Genomic DNA, 26,204 nt, shown 5'->3' with positions numbered 1-26,204 from the left:
CAAAGTTAATTAGAACTGTCAATACCATCAGCATAGCAGCATGGGCGCTTTCTTTCAAATGACTTATTTGGGAGCATCCAAACAGTGAGATTAGAAATGGTAGTATTTGGGTACAATAGAAAAAAAAAATAGGAAAGTGACAAAGTCTTAACGAAGCTCATAGAAATGGGGAATCCTCAACAAGGAGAACATGGTAAGATTTGATTTTTCACACAAAGGAGATTTATACACTGATAAAACAATCTGACTTTTTTTTCTTTCATTCTCCAAATCATGCAATAAAACTTCTGCCACAGTGTGGTGCTACAGCTCTGGTTTATTTCCAATTGCTTAACTGAGCCTCTGTGGTGAAAATGTGGTATCCTTCCAACTCTGCAAATAAGCACCTTACTTCCATAGTATAGAAATACTCAGCAATTAGCCAGTGTGAACAGTGGCTGCTATTAGCTATAAGTCTGTCTGTTCCTTTGGCTTCATATATCAGGCACAGGGGGCAGAGCTCTGGCCCTGGAATCAGAAAGATCTAAGTTCAAATATGGCCTCATATTCACTGTGTGATCCTGGGCAAGCCACTCCACCTCTTTCTGCTTCAGTTTCTTCATTTTTAAGATAGATGTAATAATTGTACCTCCCTCCAAGGTTTGTTGTGAGTTTCAAATGAGATAATGATAAATAAAAATACTTAGCACAATTCCTGGCACATAGTAAGTGCCATATAAATATTAGCTATTATTATTTGATCTCTATATGGATTACCTTGATCATGTCATTTTCACGTGGAAAAAAATCAACTCTAATTTAATTCATTCCTGAATAACGTGTTTAGTTTTTATTTTTATCTCTTTTCTTGCTGAAACAGATATGGTGAAAGAGAAATTACATCAAAGAGCTGTTCGTATTCTAACAGGATTGGGAAAATATTTCCGGAATTTGGACAAAAAAGGGAATGGTCTTCTATGTAAGGCGGATTTTAAACAGGCCCTAGAAATTTTTCACTTAGAGGTACCTGAAAAGGTATGTCCAGCAGAAAAGCAGTGTGAGTTTTTCCTTTTGGGTTCTGTGCTGTTTTTGGATGTCATTTGTCTGTTTTAGATTCATTCTCTTCTTTCATTCCTCCACTTGCTTTATCAAGTTGATAAAACAAGAAAAAACAAAACAGAAAAACCATCTTAGTTATTCCTTGGGAGAAGTTATCTCCTCTCCACATCTTGCCATTTTCAGGACTGTCTCTAGTTCCTCATTACCTCCATGCTTTGACTAGTGCAGTCTCCTTCCTAACTGACTTCTCTGACTCCAGGCTTTCTCCAGAAGGTTCTCTAACCATTCTTTCCCTGGATTCATTTTCATCATCAGTTCCTTGGAAAACACTCAGTGTCTCCCTCTCTCCTGCCTCATCAGCTATCCCTTTTAGGGTCTAGACTCCTGAGCTGTCTGCTATCTGGTGTCTTCTTGCCCTTTGTTGCCAAATCTCCCTGTCTCTCCATGCTCTCCATTTCAGCCAAAGTAGACAGCTCCCACTGTCGCCTAGTTATTTCCCATACCTGGAATTTAATCCAGTAAACATTTAGCTCTTGCTGCGTACTGAGCACTGATATTGGCATTGCAATTGAGGACAGAGGCAAGGATGGGGAACCTGCAGCCTCGAGGCCACATGTGGCCTTCTAGGTCTTTGGGTGTGGCCTTTTGACTGAGTCCAAGTTTTACAGAACAAATTCTTTTTATTAAGGGGATTTGTTCTATGAAGTTTGGATTCAGTTAAAGGGCAGCATTTGAGGACCTAGAGGGCCACATGTGGCCTCAAGGCCACAGAGAGTCACTGCCTTTAGGGAGCTTACTGACTACTAGCGGAATAAGACACATACACAGATAATTCTTGTACAGAATAGTACATGTAAAATTCATCCATGATCTGGCAAAACAAAGGACCCTGTAAGAACTAAGGGAAAAAGGCTATCTACAGAGAGAATCAGGAGAGGCTTAACTAAGAAGTTGGTGGTTGGGCTAGGCTTTAAAAGGCATGTTGGAATTCAGTAGATGAAGAAGGATGAACTATCCACGTTTAATGAGTCATTTCTTCCTCATTTAACTTTGGTGTAGTCATCTAGATGCTTAAGGAAGAAAAAATGAAGGGGGAAGGGGTAGAAAATGACAATTTAGCTGGTCTAGGCAATTCTTCCTCTCCTGCCCTTCTTTGCAATGCATGCATGCCCTAGAATGGGAGGGAAATAGGAGATGTGAATCTGCTTTTCCGTCATCTGATTTAGATCCCCATGTATCTTACAGTATGCACTCCTTGCTGTGCAGACTGTGGTTTTAGAATCTCCTCTTCATCATACCCGAAGTCTATTACTTTTCCCCTTCATATTTTCTACTGTTCAGCCAAATTGACCTTCATTTCTTATAAATGATGCTCCATCTCCTATTTCCATGTCTCCACCACACCTCAGCCATATACAAAGTTGGTCATATTCTTGATCTTGTGGTGGTACCCACAATGATACCATCTCCCCATTCGAGAATTTCAAAATCCTCCTATCCAACCATAGCCTATTGGCTTTTCACCTCTCTCTCTCTCTCTCTCTCTCTCTCTCTCTCTCTCTCTCTCTCTCTCTCTGCCTTTTCTTACAAATCTTTTTGTCCATATCATGAGCTTTAATTGCTCCATTTACCCCTCTGCCCTATCTTGACCCCTTATGAACCAATTCCTCTCTGTACTGTCCTCTTCTTTCAAATCCTTGGTCCCCTTTTTATATCACCAGGTATACCCTGCCAAACCTTATCCTTGGATCACTCCCACCATTGGTTATCTTTATTCCTATACAGGTGCTACTGAACAAATACCACAGGGCCTCCAATTTTTCTTCTCACTCTTTTCTTGGACAGTTACAATCTAGCTTCTGACAGCTTTTGACTTTATCATGACAAGGAAACTGTCCTCTCCAATACTACCAGTGATGTATTAGTTGCCAAATTCAATGACCTTTTCTCAATCTTCACTCCCCTTTGCTTTTCCATGGCCTCTGACACTTTTATCACTCTACCTCTTTATCACTCTGTCTTTGATTTTAAGGACATCCCTCCTTTTTGCCCATCTGACCATGCCTTCTCAGTCTCCTTTGCTGGATCTTCCTCTACATCACACCTTCTAAACATAAGTGCCCCTCAGGATTTTGCCATGGACCCTCTCTTTTGTCTCTTTTTTTATATTATTTCACATGGTGATCTCATCAGCTCCAATGGATTTAAGCACCATATGTATTCTGATGATTCTTAAATCTACCTATCCTGTCCTAACTTCCCTACTGACCTCCAATCTCATGTTTCCACCTGCTTTTCAGATATCTCAAATGAGATGTCCTAAAGACATATTTTAAATATTATAATTATTATTGATTTCTGATTATTTATTTTTAGTTAACAGAAATCTTTTTTTCTCTCTCTCTCTAACCCCTGACCCCAATGGGAAAAACAGAGAGAAAGAAAAACAATATCCCTGTAATAAATATGACAGTCAAGAAAAACAAATTTCCCTATTGGTCATGTTCAAAAATACTTTCATTCTGCTCCCTGAATTCCATCACCTTTGTCAGAAGGTGGATCACATGATTCATCATCAATCCTCAGGAGCCATGGGTGGTCATTGTGTTCATCACAGTTCTTATTAAATTTACAATATTATCATTATTGTATAAATTCTCTTAGTTCTGCGCTCTTCATCAATTTACAAAAGTCTTCAAAGTTGTTTATTTTTTACAATGTTGATGTCATGGTATAAGAGTGTTTTCTGGTTCTTCTTGCTTTACTCTCTATCAGTTCATAGAAGTCTTTTTATATCTCTTCAAAATCATTGATTTCCTCATTTCTTACAGCACAACAGTTATTCCATCACATTCATATACCAGAGTTAGTTAAGCCATGACTCAACTGATGGGCATCCCCATAGGTTCCAGTGTTTTGTTTTGCTTTGTTTTTTTGCTGCCACAAAAAAAGATGTAGTAAATATTTTGACAAATATAGGACCTTTTATCTTTGTGGTGAGGGGTGGGAGTGTTATTCCATTCCATTCCATTGACTGCCTGGTCTGCAGTCTGCCTGGACTCCATCATATCCAGAAACTCAGCATTCGGCCAGATGAAATCCTCCTCAAGTATATCTTGACAAGTTTTATCAAATGTTTGGCTGTTACCCATTCCTCCTTCCTTTCCATTATAGAGAATGAGGTGGCCCCTCTGCTTGCCAAAACTGATCTATTTATATTCTCTCGTTTCCTCATATGTCTTCAGTGACTGCTTTTCTATAATATTCTATTTCATACTCCACTATTGGCTCCTTCTCCTCAGTTTATAAAAATGATTAGATCTTCCTTATACAAAACAAAACAAAAATGTTCTTGAGGCTTCCCACTCTTTCATGCTATCATCCTATATGTCTCCTTCCCGTCACTCTCAAATTCATAGAAAAAGTAGTTTACTCTCTGCTTTCTCATTGCTCTCTTATTGTGCTAAAGATGTCTTAAGCTCAACATATCCAAAACCAAATTCATTATTTTTCCTTCTTCAGTGGTTCCAAAAGTGGGTGATCTCACCCCCTGGGGGTGCTAGGTTCAGGGAGGCAGTAGTAGCCTCAGGTACAATCGGACCCTTAATCTGAGACTCTTTTCCTAATTTGTGAGTTTGTAAGATTTCCAAGGGGGTACTGAGTAATTGTTTTTGAAAAGGGGCCACAGACTAGATAAGTTTGGGAACCTCTGCTCTAAATCATACTCCTTGCCACCTGCACACCTTCCCTATTACTATAGAGGGTAACACCATCTTCCTAGTCCCACAGCTTTGCAACCTTGGAATCATACTAGATTCTTCATCATTTTTCACCATCCTCCCCCTATCCATACATGCATACATATGTATATACATACACTTCCATATTTGCAATATGTATATACATTTAAACACATGTGCTTGTGAGATAATGCATATATATATATATACTGTATAAGCACATTATATTATATAAATATAATCACACAAACATATGAACATGTAATATATGTTGCATTATATGTAATATGCATTCTCTGGGCTGACGCAAGCATTGTATGTACAAATATGTATTTATATATGTGCATGTAGGCATACATACATATAACCTATACGTGTTTTGTTTTTGTGCTACATATGTACTAAAGTAGATGTGTATACATGCATGCACTGTTAGTGTGTTGTCTGCTCAGAAAGAATGCTTCTTAAAGTCAGGGAATATTTCTGTTTTTGTCTCTGTATACCAGGTAGCCCTCAGAAAATAGTTACACACTTGATAAATGCTTATTCATTGACTGGTTAGGTTAATAAACCTCCTGATAAAGATAGTGTGAGTTGGCCTGGCTGCTATTCCTGGTCAGCTCAGAGGGGCTATGATATCTTCCTTTGACCTTGTTCTCTCTTGCCACCCAATAAAGCAAACAGTCATTTATGGAGTGGTGGGATCCTTCTCCAATAGCATCTATTTGTGTCTTGTGTTCGTTCTTCCTTGCCAAAGAAGACCATGCCATCAGAGTAATAATGACATGACTTGCACTTGACTTTGTTTGGAGTGAGGGAGGGCTGTATAGGTCACCAGCCTCACTTCTCCTCCAGAGCCATCTGAATCCAGTGACCAGATAGTCATCAGGATGACTGGAGATGACCCAGGATGAGGCAACTGGGGTCACACAGCTAGTGAATATCAAGTGTCTGAGGTGAGATTTGAACTCAGGTCCTCCTGAGTCCTGCACTGGTGCTCTGTCTACTGCACCACCTAGCTGCCCTTAGCATCTATATGAATCCTTTTCAGGAATATTCCCTCCCCACTCCCCAATCAGTTTTCCAGCTAAGTCTTTCTTTTTTTTACTGATCTGATTAATTTCTAGTTCCCTCCTGCTCCTGTTCAAAAAACTTAGCTGGATATTGTTAAAATAAAATTTGCATTTAATTGTTTCCTCAGTAGTGATCTGAATCATCTTCCCTCCAATACAGATTGACTTCTTTTATATATAGACAGACTTTATTCCCTTTCCAGCCACAAATGATAATATGCTGTAGTTTAGGGTGTTACAAAGGATTTTTCAAGAAGAATTTTGACCTAGACAAGATTTTTACCCAGCATGCTGTGTTGAGAACTTGACCTCTGCATCCATTGTGATGGCACCATATAAGGAAGAGCTGGAGTAAAGATAGCAAAGACAGCAAAGACAAAACCTCGTAATTTCTGCCCTGTCTGCTCATGGTTTTACTCTCAACCAAAAATGCCCCCTAGTTACCTGTCAGGTGAGAGAAAATATGAAATAGCAGAAAATGCCAGATCTTGATGTCAGAATAAATGTTCATTCAAGGCCTGGCTCTGGTAATTAAGCAGATTACTTATTTTTTCCAATCCTCAGTTTCTTCATCTGGAAATGGTTATGATAATTATTATTTTTCTTAAAATGTTTAGATAAAAAATTCAATTAATATCTTTGATGTTTTACACAAACTTAATATCTCCTCAGTGATGTAGTGGTAAAGAATAAAAAAAAGACAATGAAAAAAAGAATAAAGCTGGAGATTCAGCAATATTCTGTTGGAGAGAGGTTGAGAATGATCAAAACCAAGGGGAAAAATAATTATATATGGTATTTTGCAGGTTACTAGTTGCAGTCAGCAGAGTGGTGGATATGGAGGACTGGTTGCAGGGAAATGCAGTTGAGTGCATAGTGAGACAGGAGGTGGAGTCAACTCTTTTAATAAATTTGTCAGTGTAAGGGAATAAAGAGACCGGTGAGAGTTCAAAGGGATGAGGAAGAAAGTAAAGCGAAGGAATGTTTTGAAGTATAAGGAAGTTGTTGCTCAGTTATTTTCCAGTCCTGTCCAATTCTTCGTGATCCCATTTGGGGTTTTCTTGGCAAAGATACTGGAGTGGTTTACCATTTCCTTCTTCAAATCATTTTTTACCGATGAGGAAATTGAGGCAGACAAGGTTAAGTGACTTGTCCAGGGACTTGATACACAGCTAGTAAATATCTGAGATTGGATTTGAACCCAGGAAGATGAGTCTTCCTGGCAGTTCATCCACGGGGCCACCTAGGTGTCTACTAGGACGAGAAAGTAGGTTTTAGTCAACTTTTTTGATAAGTTTGTCAGGGTAAGGGAATAAAGAGATAGGTAAGAATTCAAGGGGGCAAGTAAGGGAGTAAAGGGACAGAATTTTTAAAAGTATAGGTAAGACTTTTTTTAAAATATAAGTAAGACTACTATTTTAAGCAAAGGAGAAGGAGCCAGCAAAAAGCAGAAACTGACAAATGATATGAAGAGGTGGGTTGATTTGTGGAGCGCAGTCTTGGAGGAGAGAGGGAAGAGATTGGGATCAAGGGCATAGGTGGAATTCTTAGGCTTAGCAAGGGGGAAGGGAGGGCAAGAAGCATTTAAGTGCCTACTATGTACCGGGCCCTATGCGAAGCATTTTTACAGATATTATCATTTGGTCATTGATTATTTGACAATGAGTAAGAATATCTGAGACAAAAGGAAAGGAAGAAATAACAAGTGAAGAAAAAGATGATGAGTGAAAGAAAGTAAATGATAGGATCAAAGGATTTTGGACTGGAAGGGCCCTTAAGTATTATCAGGGGAACCATTCTTGGTGAAACTGGTGAATTGGATTTAGGTTCCTCACCCCGGTCTAGTCCAATGTCCTCATTTCACAGATGAAAAAACAGAGGAATGTAGAGGTGATCTGGCTTGCCCATGTTACCGCAGGTAACAAGTAGAAGAATACGGATTTGAATTTGGATACAATTCTCTTCTGTAATAGCACATGGCATTGATATGCTCAGGGAAGTAGCAGGTTAGGTTACCTTTGAGAGCAGGGTTGGGTTTGTGGGAGAGAGGAAGAAATTTGGAACGATCATTCTGGACAATGTGAAAGAGAACCAATGAGAATTAAGTACAAGTTTTGGTAAGAAGCAGTGAGAGTCAGCTGAGGTAGCAGGGCTTTATGGTGGAGGAAAGCATTTGTACTTTTGAGACTTGTTGGAAGTTCTTGGAAAGCTAGACAACTTGAGGGATTTTTTTTTTGCAATATTTCTTGTGATTTGTATAATTTATAGTTTGAATTTGACAGGAAAAATCACTCAATAGAGAAATTTAACTGAGTCTCATTTTATAAATAAATGAAAAAGCATGCATTAAGTGCTTAGGAAGTTGGTAGGTGACTCGGTGGATAGAGTGCTGGACCTGGAGTCAGGAACACCTGAGTTAAAATCCAGTCTCATACACTTACTACCTGTGTGACCCTGGGCAAATAAATTAATTTCTGTTTGCCTTAATCCATTGGGGAAGGAAATGGCAAACCATTTGCCATTTTTGCCAAGAAAACTCTATGGACTGCATTGGGGTGCTAGGGTCCACAGGTTCATGAAGAATTGGACACAACTGAATGACTGAATGATAACAGCAAGGTAGAAAACACCTTGCTGAGTGCTAAAAAATCTATAAGTAAAATTTGGTCTTGCATTAAATTAACCAGAATTCACTACTAATTGACAATTTGAAAGCAGATGAATGGCACAAATGAATAAAGCACTGGGCCTAAAGTCAAGATGACCTGAGTTCAAATCCAGCCTCAGACACTTAATAGTTGTGTGACCCTGGGCTAGTCACTTAATTTCTGGTTGTCTTAATTTCCTTGACAGTAAAATGGAGATAATAATGCACCTACCTCACAGGGTTGTTGTGAGGATTAAGTGAGTTAATTTTTGTAATCTGCCACATAGTAGTAGGTGCTATGTAAATGTTTATTCTCTGTCTCTGTCTGTCTGTCTGTCTCTCTCTCTATATATATATACATATAGATATATTTTCTGCCCCCCCCCAATATTACACATTTCTTTTTTAATGCTATTTTCTGGTGTCTACACCAGGGTCAGTAAGTACTTTTCCAAACTACACTTCATCTACATCTATATCTTTAGTATAAAGATATTTGATAATCCTGTGACATATCTGTAGGATGCTGAAATCTAAGTTATCAAAGAAAATATTCTAATGCTGTTTTAATATGTGTGCGCTACTATGCTCCAATTTTTTGAAAGCTGATAGTCTTAATATGATGTAGGTGGAGGAATTAATATAGAAGATGAATTTAAGACTCTTTATATTGAAACCAGGAGCACAATTTGTGAATTTTGATTTCTACATGACTGAAAGTGGATCTATTTTATAATCAAGTTATAGCAATGATGACATAGTGGTATTTGTTTATGTAATGCTAAGCTTAATCACAAATCAGCCCGTCATGCAAGTGCTCAGGCAATAACATTCAAGGATGCTTGGAACTGAGTTCAGAATACATGCAGCCTACTGTAAGTGGCCAAGGGCAGCCCAACTCAGGTCCCTGCATGCTCCAATTAGACATGCTATAATCATCGCACGTAGGAGAGGGGAAAGTTCATGATTAGTCCCATTACACATAAATTATGGATAATTGATATCCATGAAAAATTAAGATTTACTTAAACTCTCCATTAACCAACATACTTGCGCTTCTTAACTATCACAGATAAAAATGAGTGTATTGTGTGTAAAACTTTAGCTATAAAACATAAAATTGAAGTGGCAAGTAGTAATTTGCATCACAAAATGATTTTTTTAAATTAAAAGCGTTAGCATAGGACCTATTTAGTATTTTATTTTTCCCAGTTACATGTAAAAAACAACTTTTTAGCAATCATTATTAAAGCTTGGAGTTCCAAATGCTTTCCCTCCCCCCCAACCATTGAGAAGGCAAGCAATTTAATATAGGTTATGCATGTGTAGTCATGTAAAACATTTCCATAATAGTCATAGACCAAAAATTAAAAAAAAAAAACCTTAAGAAAAATGAAGAAAGTAAAATAAAGTATGCCTCAATCTGTATTTAGGCACCATGAGTTTTTTTTCTTGGGGTGGATAGCATTTTTCATCGCAAGTCCTTCAGAACTGTCTTGGATCACTGTATTGCTAAAAATAGCTAAGTCATTCACACCAGATCATTTTCCCTTCATTGCTATTACTTCGTACACAATACATTTCACCTTGGATCAACTCATGTAAATCTTTTCAGGTTTTTATAAGATTATCCTGCTCATCATTTCTTATAGCAAAACAATGTTCCATGATAATCACATACCACAGTTTGTTCAGCCATTCCCCAATTAATGAACCCTCTCTCAATTTCCAGTTCTTTGTCATCAGAAAAGAGTACTATAAGAAATTTTTGTACATATAGGTCTTTTTCCTTTTTGTTTTTTAATCTCTTTTGGGATACAGACTTAGTAGTGGGATTGCTAGGTCAAAAGGTGTACATGGTTTTATAGCCCTTTGGGCATAGTTCCAAATTTTCTATAGAATGGTTGAATCAGCTCACAACTTCAGCAACAACACATTAATGTTTCTTTTTTTCCACATCGCCTTTAGCATTTGTCATGTTTCTTTTCAGTTCTATTAGCCAATCTAATAGCTATGAGGCAGTACTTCAGAATTGTTTTAATTTGCATTTCTCCAATCAGTAATGCATTAGAGCACTTTTTTTCATGTGGCTATAGATAGCTTTGATAACTTCACCTGGAAACTGTTCATATCTTTTGATCCCATAGGTTCTAAATAGCTTGCTTACCACTATTTGTAATTAGTTAGTTAGATTGTATTGTGATGACTTTTTAAAGATATATTTTAAATTAAATAGCTTAATTTAATTTCTAGGACTTTGAGGATCTATGGTTAATTCTGGATATCAATGGTGATGGTCAAGTTGATTGTGGAGAATTCAAACGTGCCATTTTTGGTGAAATGAATGAATACAGAAAAGCATTTCTTCGAAAAGTAAGTTTGTTTTAAGTAGTCTTTTAAAATGGTTACATCAAGTAGAGAATTAGATTCTTTATTAAGCATTTTGATCAGTTAGCATATTTTACTTGTTTCTTTTTGGTTTGTGATAGAATTTATCACAAAAATGTTTAAGACAGATGTTTATAAGTACAGTGTGCTAGGTTTTGTAATGCTTATGTTAAATATTTTTTAAAAAGCTAAACGTTATTGTTCTCTTAGAGGAATTTGGGCTTGCTATCATGGCACATGTTTTTAATCTCTGCTACTAGGGCAGCTGAGCCTGGTGGATGAGTTGAGCTCAGGAGTTCTGAGGGTTATGGCTGATTGTTTCTCTCCTAACTTTGGCACCAGTATAGTGAGCCTCTGGAAGAGGGAGGAGGGCACCAGGCACCTGAAGGACAGGTTAGAAACATTGCAGGTCAAAGCTTCCATGTTAATCAGCAGTTTGTTTGGGCCCCTAAGTGACTACTATACTTCTAGCCAAAGGGTGAGTAGGGAGATACACTCTTAAAAAAATAAGAATAACACAAAAGAGAGATTTTGAAATTTATTTTACGTGTTAGTTACTGATATGGTGAAAAGGATACTGGATTTTAAGTCAAAAGACCTTAGCTACTGTCCTGGTTCTTTTACTTTCTGTGTGACCCTGGGCATGCTGTTTAAAAGGTCTAGACCTACACTAGGTAATCTCTAAGATTCCTAATGATATGATAAGAGTGAATAATGCCCAAGAATTTAATTACTTGAGCAACAATTCTTGCTTCATTTTAATAATAGAAGTAATCAGAGATCAAATCTAGATTTACCTCTATTTTCAAAAAATCATGAACACTTTTGCTCTTTTGTATAATAGAAGATTCTAATTTGGGTCTTTCCAATTCTGTGTTCTTTGACTTTGCTTTAGCCTTTTCAACTGCTATTTCAGTCACTCTTAGAGAATCAATCCTCCTACCACCTTTCTAGGAAATCACCTCTGATTCATTCTTGCTAAAGATGGCTTTTTTCCAGGAAGCTGTTTTATGATTACCATAACCCAAGGATGGGTGACAGACAACTACATTCTGAATTTATTGCCTTTTTCCTCCCATTATTGCCTTTTTTTTTCTCTATTGAATTGAGTTGGTTGTTTGTCTCCTTTAAGTAGGGAAATTAAACAGGTACAACCAAGTCCTGTCTGAGGTGGACACTGTTCATTACTGTGATTTTTGGTAGTAATTTCCAGAGTGTACTTATGTGAACAATTATATAGGATATTAATCTCAGGCTGAAAAACAAAATACCTGTCCTTATTGACCAGGAAAACACATCCATTCACCACTTGTAAGATGATAGCTACGCGGGAGATCAACATCCTGACCCCTTACCTTGCAATATGGTAGCAGGAGCGGGGCTAGCAAGGGTGATTATTGTTTCCTTTTTTTTCTCTCTTCCTTCTCCTCATGTTTCCTTACACCTTCTTAGAACTAGGGTTGACTCAGAAGATGCATTTCTTAATGAAGGTGTAGCAAGGGGGAACTAGCATTGACTAAGTGTCTAGTCTGTGGCAGGCATTGCACTAAGTAAGCACTTTACAAATATTATCTTATTTTGTTCTCACAACTACCCTATGTGGGTAGATGCTAGTCTTTTCCTTATTTGACAATTGAGGAAACTGAGATGGTGGTTAGATGACTTATCCACGGTCATACAACTTAGTAAGTGTCTGAGGCTGGATTTGAATTTAGGTCTTTCTATCATCAGACTCAGTCCTTCATCCACTGTACCCTCTAGCTTCTTCTGCTGAGTGAAGGAAGGACATAATGGGGATTAGTAAAATTTAGTTTTAGTAGTGATTGTTCTAAGAAGGTATCTTGTGTAAGTCTGGATGCCTCTTTTGCTGTCTATAAAATAGAAATATTATCATTTGCCATCTGACTGAAAGAAGATGGTTTCTTATATCCTTCAAACCTCTTTTGTTATTCAAAGTTGTGTTGAGCACAATACTATTATTGATACTTTGTGGAGTCAGGAAGACCTGAATTCAAATTTTAAGTCAGACACTACCTGTGTGATCTTATTTACTTTCAGTTTCTTCATCTGCCAAATGAGCTGGAGAAGGAAATGGCTAACCACTCTGGTGTCTGCCAAGAAAACCCCCAATGAGGACACAGAGTCAGACACAACTAAAGCGTATCAATAACAAAAAAAATACAACCCTGAAACCATTAAATAATTTATGCAATATTTACAATCTCATTTTTCCAGTTATACATCTCTTCCAAGTAAATTTATACATACTATTTACATAGCTTATAGAATCTTAGAGCCGGAGGGCATCTTAGACATTAGTACGATTCCATCTTTTTACAAATGAGGGAACTAACGTATCTACAGAGGTTAAGAGACTTTCCTAAGGTAGAAGAAGGTGTAGTTTGGCAGAGCACAGACTGGTATCTTGATTTCCTAAATTCCCCTTCAGGATTCTTCCTGCTGCACCCATCATACCCCCTGCCGTAAATGCTATTTTAGTACTTTAGGAATCCCTTGTTTGAAGCAAATGCAAGATCATTTACTTATGATTTCCAGTGATTTCCTGCTATTTGATATCCTTTCTTTGTTTAGGCCTATATGAAATTGGACTTCACCAAAACTGGCAGTGTGAGCATGGTAGATATCAAAAAATGCTATTGTGCCAAGAAACACCCTCATGTGATATCAGGTAAGTGATATAAGTCCAAATATATCTGGCTTCTAGGTTGTTGTTTAAAGCCATAATATTTTCAAATTTGTTGTAATTCATTGTGAGTTAATATTCCTGGTCTATAACCTCAGGCTATGTTTGTCCATTCTGTTTTTGAAATTCTCTGAAAATGATATTGTTCTCTTTCTTTTATTTAGAATCTTTTATTGTAGAATCTTTTATTTTTCTGCTGAGGAACTGGATGGTCAGAAAGTCAGATAAGCAGAAGCAGGGTAGACAGTACCATTGGGCACTCCCAGATAAATGCTTCTCTCTACCTTCATATTTAAGGATGGAGCAGAAAAGAAAGGATGGTTATTTGTACAGATGTGTGTATCCAATCATTAGAGTTTCTTATAACTAGATTCACTCTAGTTATAAGGTAGTTTTGACAGGTTGTAATTCTCCTCTTTTTCTTTCTTCAAATAAGAGTTACTATCATTATTTTGGTTTCCTCTATTAATCCCAGACTTAGAACTGGTTTGGGTCATGCTTTGAAACATGAGGTTACAAATGACAAAACTGAGTAAAGATGTTTAAAGCAAATTGTGATTCCATTTTCTCATTGTCCTGTTTCAAGTCACATCCCCTTTGTTTACCAGCAACCTGAAATTAGATGTAAGGTAATTTATCTTACTGTCAATTTCTCTTTGAGTTTTAAGTTTGTGATTGACTTAAGTGCAAAGATGATGACTTTTAGGGGAAAATATGTATTGACCTTTTGGGAAAGCACTTTGAGAAGGTTTTAAGGTCCTTTTATCTTGGACCACCAACCATCTTGACTTTACATTTAGTCCCTAAATGAGTAGGTGTCTTGGTTGTTTCTTAAAATATGGTTTGTCTTAAAGATTGGGGGGGGGGGGGAGAGAGAGAGAGAGAGAGAGAGAGAGAGAGACAGAGAGAGAGAGAGACAGAGAGAGAGAGAGACAGAGAGAGAGAGACAGAGAGAGAGAGAGAGACAGAGAGGGAGACAGAGACAGAGAGACAGAGAGAGACAGAGAGAGAGACAGAGAGACAGAGAGAGAGAGACAGAGACAGAGAGACAGAGAGAAACAGTACACTTTAAACCTCTTTTCCTCTTCTTAATTATCCCCTCACAAAGAACTATGCATTGTGGGGCTACCAGAGTTATCTAGTTATAATGAAGTCCTTCCAGGGATTTACCTTTGGTGAAAATGTCACTCAAAGTCACCAAGGATAGGGAAGTTTTCTTAGGAGTCTTTAAAAAAAACAAAACCTAATTTTCCTGTTACATGACTTAATTTAATTTGAATTATCCAGATTTGGGACAGAGGAGGAAAAGAAATATTGGCAAAGACATATTTATTAAAACACTTTTCTCTCCCAGAGGCAGTGGAGATTTAAGCACACAAAGTATGAATGATATAGCCTGAGAGGAGGAGGGACTGATGGGGGCAGATTTTCATAGCTTTCAATTGGAAAGTCTTTGGAAAGGACTCTTTATTGCTTTCCCCTGTTTTCTTTACTGTTATAGCTACTTACCCACCCATAGAAAAATATAGAGCCACCACACAGAAAAACGGTCTCTCTGTACTTAATATGAATAGATCAGAGCAGACTGGACCAGCCTGAAAGGAACTGAGGTAGTCCCTTGTATATGAGGAGAGGGCTGTTGAACAACTGATTTCTTACCCAGACACGGAAGTCCTCTTAGAATTAGCCCAGAATGTCTTGGTCAAAGTGAAGCAGATTATAGCTACAGTTCACAAATGGAAGATATATAATTTCTTCTGTCTTCTGTAAATTTGGCTCTCCTGAGATCATTAGGTAGTAATGCCTTATTAATCTAGTATCATCAGGGAATGAAATATTTTGAATAAATGAATTTTCCAGATAACAGAAGCTTATTCATCTAAGCAATAGTCCTCTAGATTTTTTTTTTTTTGGAAAACTATAAAATATGTCATATAAATCTCTGCCTCATTAAAAACCAAATGTAGCCAAAATCAGTAGAATTTTAACATTCTACTGATGATCATGGGTCATAGGATCATATGATTTAAAGCTTGTAAAGACCTATAGCAGAGTTATTAGCCTTTTGTGTCCTGAATCCCTTTAGAAGTTTTGGGAAGCCGATGTATCCCTTTTCAGAATTAGGCTTTTTTTTTAATGTATAAAATAAAATATATAGGATTACAGAGTAATCCTATGTGCCAATTACATTGAAATAGTAAAACAAATAAACAAAATCAACTAGTCAATAAGCCCAGGTTAGGAATCCTCAACTTAGGTGTTATCCAGTTAAAAATCTTTCCTTTATGTATAAGGAAACTGAGGCTCAGGGATATAAAGTCACTTGCCCAAGGTCCTGTAGGTAATGACCGAAGGAGGATTTGAACCAACCATTTGGTCATCCTTAGGAACATTAGTTATTTTACTATGCACTGATTTTCTTTAGGATGTAGTTATTAAGGTGTCCATGGATAGTAGGTCCTATACTAAATGGTCCCAGGCTGTAGTTTTTTCACTTGTGTTTCCTTTACTTCTGTGTGCATTACTGTAGCCAGTTGTTCTTCTCTTTCTCCACTGTGCATCTGATTTGCTCCTATAGACAGTTTTGTTCTTTGTGGTATTGTCTGAAGCTCACCATGTTGAGTACATACCCATTTGTTTTTTTTTTTAATAAAATATTTGTGACATAGATAAGTGAAGGTTCTCTATAAACTACAAATCTTTGGCCTCTCTCATTTCTTTCTCCTCAACCACATTTTACCATATATGGTCTCCTCATCCTTTTCCTGTCCCACCTTTGCACTGAAGTAACCAACTACCAGTTTATTTTAATTTGATTTTTGTGGGTATTGTCAAGTTTTATCTAAGGATTTTTCTACCATTTTATTCTTAGCAACTGATATAAGTGTATAAACAACAATTATTTTTACAGTAGTTTTTTTAAATACCTACTTATAATGAGCACTGCAGTATGTGAAAAGGATCATATGTCCCCCATAATATTTCTTGTAGTCATTGAGAATAGGATAAAACCCACTCTGCCAACTCCTTTCTTTGCTTCTCCAAGGAGTACTTGTGAACTATCTTCAGCTGACACTTCTCTTTCTTCTGATTTCATCTATAGCAGGGGTTCTTAATCTTTTTGTATATCTTGGACACTTTTAGCAGTCTGGTAAAATCTATGGACCACTTATGATTACATTTGTTACCTAGATTTATAAATGAAGGAAATGGTAAATTTTGGTGAGAGGTAGTGAAAACAGATGTCCTTTATCCTCCCTCCCCTGCTTACGTGTTTATGGACCCTGATATCTATCCATGAATCCTTTGAAGGAGTGGGTTAGTCTATGGACTTCAAATTAAGAACCCTTGGTTTATAGCAAGAATGTCAAGATTGATAGGAATTAGTGTCTCTACTAATATGTCCATTTATCTCTCATCTAGAGTATCAATAATCAAACTGAAATTTATAGGCAGTCTAAAAATGATGTGATACCAAGTAACATCTGGGCTATTTCCCAATGCTTTGTTACTATCAGTGAAGAAGCATAATGGGTCACATAGCACTTATGACCATTTTAAAAAGAAATGTCTTTCTTTCATGTGTTCTCTTGGCCAAAAGAGTTCATTATTTGGTATCTAGTCTACTGGTAATGGGCCTCTGTATCACTAATTCGACTGGTCCTTGGAAAACAGATTCAGTCTCTTACCAGAACTGCATTCAAGGATTTGAGATATCAGTATCTGGGGCTCTGCTTGATCTTAAATGTTTTTGACTTTAGACCCAGTGCTGTATCTACTCCACCACTTAACTGTCTCTGGCCACAACTCATGTGAATGAACATTAGGATGTGGTGAAAAAAAAAAACAACAAACTAATTTTTTTCCCTCATGGAGATTACTGTAATTTATTATCCTGGAATGTCAGGATTAGAAGAGATCTCATGGGTCATCTGTCCCAACCTATTCAGAAATAGAATCTCCTCTAAAACAGCTCCAATAAATGATTATACAGTCTCTGCTTTCACTTGTGGAAATCTTTATTTATCAAGATGTTTTTCTTTCCATTGGAAAAGAAATTTGCTTCCATTCATCTTATGATCCTACTTCAACCTTTTTGTGAGCCTTCTGAGCTCATATTAGTCTGGTTGGGCACACTGTACCTTGGCTCCAGCATGGTGATGTCATTTTGGTCCTAATTGAGAACCACTTCTACTCTTTGGGACCAAAGAAGTTAAATCTAAGGTTAAGCCATGTGGTAGTAGAGAGGCATGCTGGCATCCAATACTTATATCAAAGTTATGTCCAAAGTTATGACTTCAAATTATGCTGTGAGCTAGCATTAATGTAGCATTTTAAGGTTGGCAAAGTTATTTCGCACATAAATTATTTATTAAATTACCTGTCATTTGATTCTAGCTTTCAGTTTTTTTATCCCTGTTCTAAGTTGGATTACTCAACCCACTCCTTTGAGAACTAAGTGAGGTTTTGCTTCCTTTAGCTGTCTATCCTACCATGTATACACCGGGTATCCTTTCTCTCCTTTTATCCACTTCTTTCTTCCTCCTTCCAAGGATCACGTCTTTTTGTCTTTCTTAGTTGGTCAAAATAGAGACTTGGATGTTGAAAAGAACTTTTTTTTGATGTTTATTTTTCATCTTGTTCTTAATTCAGAAAGGTGATTTAAACATTTTGTCTTTCAAATTCTACCTTCTTTAAACTTGGCTCATAATTATGATATTTCTGGATGTATGTGAGCTGTCAGAAAAAAATCTTCCCCTTTTCCTCCTTACTACATGAAAAAACATATATTGAACTTTACTATTATATCTTAAAATTGGAAAAAATGCAAAATTAAACTTTTCATCTCATATATTGTCAATGGTAATCTATGCATAGACCTTTCTGGTATATGGATTGTTTATAGTCAACAGTCATTTACAAATTAAGGCTTTTGTACAACATTTTCATTTAGTTTCTAGGAAACCATCTGGTATTCTTTAACCTAAGTATCCCATCAAAGTAAAAAAAAAAAAAACATTGTAAGGCATAATAAAAACAAGATTTCCAAAAGACATTTCTGTTTAATGACATTAGAAAACATTATTGGCAGAATGGAATACTCACTTATCAGAAATTTGCTGGTTTCTAAGACAGATCAGCAAAACCTGATCTCAGTTGTAGGTGAGAAAAAAGAAATTTTATTCTTAAATTTGAAAATTTAAATTATAAAATTCTTCTGTAAATTGTAATTTGGAAAAAAAGTACTTGAAACTAAGCAACACTATTAAAAGACTTGTTACACACCATAGTAGGTGAAATTAATTTTAAAAAAAGACATTTTCATCCTTTTGTTTCATTATCATATTAAGACACTGACATTAAAATAAATACTATTCAGGATGTATACACCTTTTAAAGTACATGTAAAACTTAACATTTGTGGCATTATATTATAATTGGAAATGTTGGGATTGTACAACTTGGGTTGGAAACTTGGCTCTGCCACCTTAATGTCTCTGTGACTTTAGGGAAGTCACCTAATCACTCTATGTCTCATTTCCCTTATGTATAAAAAGAAGGAATTGCACTATCTAGGGTTCCTTCCCAGCACACAATTCTGTTTGTCCAGCTTTCTAATATCATCAGCATTCGGATAGCTACTTAGGCTATATTCATTAAAAATACAGTGAGGTATTTGTGTCTTTGTCATTCTATTTTAAAACAACTGAGTTGTAAGATGATAAGAGAGGTTCTCCATCAAACATAAGTTAATTCTATGGTTGTCAGAGCTAGCATTTATATAGATTTGTGAGGTGCTTTATAAATGTTACCTTATTATATCTGCACAGCTACATTGGTAGGTAGGTGCTGCTGTTATTTTCATTTTAAAGAGGAAGAAAATGAGACAGACAGGTTAAGTGACCTGGGAATTAGATTAACCCTAAATTCTTCCAGACTGCTTTCTAGTTTTCCCAGAAGTTTTTATCAAGCAAGGAGTTGTTTGCTAAATAATTAATGTTTTAGGCTTTTCAAGGTTATTGGGTTTTATTTCCAATTTTCCCTTGTATAGCCTGTTGCATAGATCTCAATCTTTTTATTTTTTAATCAGTTCCAAAATGTTTTTCATGATTACTCTTTTATAATATAGTTTGAGGTTTGGAAATGTTAGTCCTTCATTTTTATTTTTTAGAAGTTGATTCCCTTGATATTTTAGATCTCTGCGTCTCCAAATGAATTTTATTATTTTAAAGAAGTTCTATAAAAATATCTCTTCTGTAGTTTGACTGTTGTAGCAGTAAAAGTATTAAGTAATTTTTGTCGCATTGTCATTTTTATTGTATTGGTATGGCCCAGCCACAAACATTGAATATCCTAAAGTATGGTATTCTTTATAGTTTTAAGGAGCACTTTTTAACTGAATGTATGCAAGTATTTTTTTTTTTTGTACTCTGGCAAATTGATTGTCAACAATTTTAAGCATTTTATAGGCATTTTGAATGCTATTTTCCTTTCTGTGATAGGATTTGCTTTTGGAATTTTGTTATTATTATACAGAAATATTAAATTTGGGGTTTATTTCATTGCCTGTAATCTTGCTGAAGATATTGTTTTAATTAACAACTTTGCTGATTGTCTAGATTTATCTAAATAATCATATTATCAGCAAATGGATAGTTTTTTTCAAATTGCCTCTTTGCCTGTCTTAAACCTTTAATTTATTTCTCTATAATGCTTGTTTCAAAGTCTTTTCATGTGTGATATCTTATTAGGTATCATAACAATTTTGTGGAATGGGTAGTTGCAAGCATTACTAACTTCCTTTTACAGATGAAGAAACAGAAGTTCAAAGAGACTCCAACAATTGTAGACCTAGAGCTGGAGGAGACCTTTTAGGTCCTGGAGTCTGATTTCCTCCATTTAAAGAGGAGGAAACTGAGTCCCCAAGGGCTTAAGGAATTTATTTGAAGTCACATCAAGTTGCAGATTTAAACACCCAGGTCATCTGATCTCATGACCTGGACTCTTTCCACTTTACTCAACTACTTCCCTCTCTTGGTCAAAGTGGGTGAACTAAAATCCCAGGATTCCAAGTATTCTTTTATATGTAGCTGTGTGTGTGTGTGTGTGTGTGTGTGTGTGTGTGTGTGTGTGTGATACATACCAAAGTTCTTTCTTCATCTCTCTCATCCTCTCTCTCTCTCTTTCTCTGTCTCTTTTTTTCTCTGATTCTTTTGTCTTTGTCTCGTCATTTCTTTCTCTCCTGCCACCTGGGCTGCATATTTTCTCTTCCAAAGCCCTCATTTTTACTCCCCTTTTCATTGTCTCTTTCTCCTTCTTCTCCCTTAATTGTAATACAAAACTGAGATAAAGACATAAATATATGTTTTATTCATTGTTTATAGTCTTATATTTTCTGCTTACATTTCTTAGTGTAAAAAAAACCCTGATAAATGAAAGATTATTTTTCTATAAAACAAAAACACAGTCTAGTTGTGTTTTTTTTGTCTCTTTATTGTTTCTCTCTCCCTTCTAATATGTGTAAAATGTATTTTTAGATATTGTTTTTCTTTGTGAATATGGCTCAGTAACGCAGTGGGAGGTTGTTTGTCCTAGATTATAAAAAGTCTTCATTTATAGATTAATATTGAGTACAATCTTAACCAAGCAAAAGCTCATTCAACTAAGAATTTCCTAAACTTGTAAACTTGTTCTTCTGTTTTCCATTTCCACAAAGCTTAGTGGTTGTCTTTTGAATAAATAGTTTAATAAAGTCTAAAAATATCCATTACACAATGGATCATGGTGTTCTGAAAAGTCTATAAACCACTGGAACTTGTGTGATATTTCTTCTTTCATTTACAATTGAAATGGAGTGTTCCTTATAACATCAACGGTGCCCCCACCCCAAGAAAACCCTAATCCAAGGATATATAATAGTTCATATTATTTTACCTCTATATAATGAGCAATAACTTTACTAAAAGTTTAAAACAACCATTAAAATATTTGCTAACAAACATCACTTACGAATTTTCTTCCTTGTGTTTCCCCTACCACCTCCAATCACCAATAAATTTTATTCATGGAAAAAAAAGTTGGAATAAATTGGACAGTAGTTTAATGTATAATCTCAAGCTGTTAAGAGTATGATTTCATAAACTGAATAAGTAATTGTTTAAATAGAGCTAATACCATTAATCCAATTCTTTAGGAGATTGCTTTATAGCTTGCCCTGTTTTGCAGGTTGTGCAACGGAGGAAGAAATTAAATCTTCATTTATAGAAACCCTAGAGAATGCCTGTAGCCATATGCATGAAGTGTTATACTGTGAATTTGAAGATTACTATGAAGGACTAAGTTGCGAAGTATCAGATGATGAAGATTTCATTAATATCTTAAGGAATTCTTGGGGGATTTAGTTTTGAAAACTGCACAAATGAAAATTTGCCCACACTGAAAATTTCAAATGGGAAAAAAATTGAGAGGTAGTATGAAATATTTAATCTTTCTGGGACTTCTCTCAATCCTCATACACATAGTTCTACAAAAGATATTGTGTCTGGAAAGGGGAATATTTCTAGAACAAGGGCTGTGTTTGTGGGTGTGTGTGAGACACTAAAGGAACTGTCGTTTTGTTGAACACAGTGGAGATTCTCTGGAGTTCATTTTTATCACTGTCAATGGGAAAATTCCATGTAGAAAAGAAATGCTTATGAATGTCAATGTTATCAATTATTTCTGTCTTTCTCTTCTGCTCTTCTTTCTTTATTTCTGCCTCTCCAATTTCTTTCTCCCTCCCCGAATAAAGCTTCAGTGAATTTTCGGTTTACCTATCTGTAAAGAAAACTGTTCAACTTGTATTTAGTATGCTGAAAATATTAAATGAATGAAAAGCTATGTAAAAAAAAATTGTAATGTAATTCTAAATTTTTGTCATTGACTACAGTCACTTTAATTGAATAAGACACAGAATCATGAAGAGATGCCCATACAAATGTTGGGTTTGTATACAGACAGTTTATAAAGCTCTAAATGTTGTTGTGCGAAGTCATGCAACCCCAAATTATGTGCTGTTGTCTATTACCCTATAACTCAGTTAGAAGACTGACCAATGCAGTCTCTCTCTTCTGGAGTTCATAATTCTCCTATATTCATGCTGTCTTTATTCATATATATACATTGAAAAGCTAAGTTGGAAAAATGCTCACTTTGATTATTAAAGGGTGCATTGATGTGTACTTATAGAACATATGTGGCAGAGTAGTATAAATGAAAGATGGAAAAGAATATAATGAAATGGATGATATTTTTAAACCTTGTAAGTGGTTCAAATGCAAATGTGACATACTTTAATGTTTAAACATTTCCTGGTCCTTTTCTGTTAAATTATCTTGTATATATTATTTGTTGATCCTTGTAAAATAGACAAAAAGGAAAAAAGGAGAAAAAAAATTAAGTTCACAATTTAAATTAATTTATGTTAAAGTAATCTAAATTAGAAAACTTAAATTGCCCTAAAATAGCACGTCTAGTCAAGTGGAAAAGTAATCAGTTGTGAGTAAGGCTAGATTCTGTGACCTATATAAATCCACCTTTGATTCACTCATCTCCTTTGCTTTACTATTCTCATCTGTAAAATGAAGAGTATGGTTGCTACTCCTATATCAGGAAAGTGACACACATATAGTGTGGTTTGTTTGAGCCAAAAACGTTTGGAGAGATATTCATTTTCATCATTAGTGTTAGGATTTAGACAAGGGAGAAATACTACTAAATATTTTGGAAGAAAATTGGAATATTTAAAATGTATTTTAATTAGTCATATCATCAACTATCATAAGTATGTGGTATGTGTTCAAAGTATTTTCTGAAAAGTAGGATAAAAAAATTAACCATAATATTCTGAAATACATATTTTGACAAAAATATAGGTTGCTATAAGTCTGAATTCACTTGAGTCACATTTTCTTGGAGAAAATGATCTCACTAACCATAGCCAATCCTAAATCTTGTCACTATTTTATGATAAATGCATAATTTTTTTTCCAGGTTATACATGTAGAATTTGATTTTTCATGGATCATTCTTCTTTGTGAATTGTAAATAAATATATCATTGTGTGAAGCTTTTTCTTTGAAATTAGCAAATGCAAAATTTTAAATTTTGTTCAAAAGCCTTTGTGAGTTTAACTTATTATTGTGACAGATTTTCCATAACGTGCACACATAAGGCTATAAACGAAACATAGCATTTCATAGAGTAAGAAGCTGTCACCACTAAGGACAAATGTGTCTTTGTAGTTAACTTCATCATTCTCAAAATTTGTATTTCATGGTCATTTTGATATAGAACTGCAATATGGTAAGTCAAGTTTTTGGTCTGTTTAGTTAAATTTTAATTATTAAAAACATGTGTTTTGATTTTTCATCCTTTTAAAATCTTACTATAGGAAATTATTCTTTATTCTTAATTTGACTAGTAGAACTTTTTATGGACAAGCATTTCCTGATAACCAGGATACAGGGACAATTTATGTTTATAATGATAACCCTGAGACATTGCAAGATCCTGACAGGCCTTCTAAATTGTTTAAAGAATTATGTAGTTATGATTGGAATCATTTTAATGTCTCTTTTCAGTTTTCCAAAATTTTGAAAATAGCCAATTCATGTTGATAAACACATGTATGTATATATGCATATGTGTATGATCCTTTATGAACGAGAGCATTTAATAGAGTTGACTATTTTTTTGCATCTTCATAAAATGTCAGTACTTCAAAGATTTAAAATTCCTACAGTAATCTGTCCACTGTCGCTGCTCACAATAACAATAACTGCCATTTATATAGTGTTCAGAGACTGAAGGAATGGTTTAAATATATTATCTCAGTCGATGCTAGTTCTCATGAGCTCTCTGTGACTTGACTTTAGTAAATTTTTTTTAAGAGTTACTCTGGCTGCAGTTAATGTGCTGATGGGATTCTGAGCTTGGTCATGCCTGTCCTAGGACAATATAATAGTCTCTCACTAGATTTATACTCAAAGTCTTTTGAGCTTGGCGGGATTCTAAAAAGCCTTGTATTTCACCATCAAAGACTTCACTAACCCAGGGTTCACCTCCATAACACAAAGATATGTTGACGTAAGTCTTTAGTGGAAGACTTTTATAAATCTGTATTGAATTTCCAAGGTAAAATCATTTTATGAAAATAAGGTACTATTCAAGAGTCTTTTTAAAAAACCACAGTAGCTAATTAAAATATTAATTAAGGCTTGATAAACTTGCATAATATGAAGTAATTTGTAGGATATTTAGCTAGATGTGCTTCTAAATACAAGCATGTCCTCTTAATAGTAGTTTGAATGAAATTTTTGAATTTGTTGACCCTGTGGTTAGTAATAATAGAAAATACAAGATAATTGTCTACCTAATGGGTAATTTAAAATAATTCACAATCTTTAGGAACATTTAATTCCTGTTTTAATTATTCTCTTTTTTGCATTCAAACTATTCCTTTGTTGGCAATTGAAATTATTGCCAGCTATATTTGTTTACAAAAATATTTAAATAGGTTTTTTTAATTATAAGAGTATTTCTAGCTTCTTCTTGCCTGTTTTTTTCCCCAAGTGAGTGGCAACTCTAAATTTTCTTAACCAGCCAGCACATATCTCATCATTACAGAATATTTTATCTATGCTAGATCCAATTGAATTACTTAAAATATGACTAAGGAAATTGGGAAGGAAAAATTTAGTAGAAGAAAACCTTGAAGTGATTGACATACCATAAAAGATACCATTAAAAAGATCAAAGAAAGCTGCTCTAGAAAATGATATCAAAAAGACAAAGTTTGATTAATATGAAAATTATGTATTATGTCTTATGTAAAAACACTGACAAAGGTAGGGGACACAGTAGGTGGAAGACTTTGAAATAATAGGATTTGGTTTCAAGTTATAACTTTAACTGTGATCACTGTCAAATTGCTTAATTTCTCCATGTAATTCTGAAACTAGAAGTTAGAGATGAGTTTGATTTTTAATCTGTCCCTGCATTGGGAGGAGAGAGTTTCTACATCAGTGATTTCCCCTCATCAGTGAAATCATAGGTCATATTCTGTCTTTACCAAAAAAAGGCAAAGATACAAGAATCAATGAGTGGATGATTTTGAATTTTAATAGATTTTCAATAATTTGGGACCTTTTTGTAAAACAAAAGAATGATCATTTTGGAGCACATTCCATATATCTTTGGTGTACATGCTAAGTCAGTGACATCTTAAATATTCAAAGGATATTTATAGAAAAAAAGAAAATAGCTTCCATTTGTTAACTTATTTGAAGCAGAAAAAGGAACAATTATTATATATGGAAAATGGAAACCCAAATTTCATGCATTACTAAAGTTAAACTAAGACCAACCATTTTGGATAGCAGAGACTTGATGAGTTCTTTCTTCAGCTAATATAGTTTCTTATCTAATGGGATGCTACGTTTGGTTATTCATGAATTTTGGTAGAATATCAGAATAACTAAATATCTTGCAGACAGGGAAAGAAAGAGAGGGAGGGAGGGAAAAGGAGGAGAAAGAGACAGAGAGACAAAGAAGCACAGAGACTGAGAGATTGA

The 26,204-nt window shown here is 35.3% G+C and overlaps 1 protein-coding gene across 4 annotated transcripts in view; it reads left to right on the top strand.

The window, feature by feature from the left end:
* The window catches only part of CAPS2 (calcyphosine 2), a 71,223-nt gene extending 48,741 nt beyond the window's left edge, over positions 1 to 22,482 (top strand). For all 4 annotated transcript variants that reach the window (XM_072655402.1, XM_072655403.1, XM_072655400.1 and 1 more), the window contains 4 exons: positions 860 to 1,014; positions 10,752 to 10,871; positions 13,479 to 13,575; positions 21,817 to 22,482. In XM_072655402.1, the coding sequence (XP_072511503.1) occupies positions 860 to 1,014; positions 10,752 to 10,871; positions 13,479 to 13,575; positions 21,817 to 21,992 (548 nt within the window). In that variant the 3' untranslated portion in view covers positions 21,993 to 22,482. The remainder of the gene's footprint in view (positions 1 to 859; positions 1,015 to 10,751; positions 10,872 to 13,478; positions 13,576 to 21,816) is intronic.
* Positions 22,483 to 26,204: the final 3,722 nt, after the last annotated feature.

Source organism: Notamacropus eugenii, chromosome 3 (assembly GCF_028372415.1).
Source record: "Notamacropus eugenii isolate mMacEug1 chromosome 3, mMacEug1.pri_v2, whole genome shotgun sequence".
Taxonomy (NCBI): domain Eukaryota; kingdom Metazoa; phylum Chordata; class Mammalia; order Diprotodontia; family Macropodidae; genus Notamacropus; species Notamacropus eugenii.
This window is presented reverse-complemented; position numbering and strand designations above follow the sequence as displayed.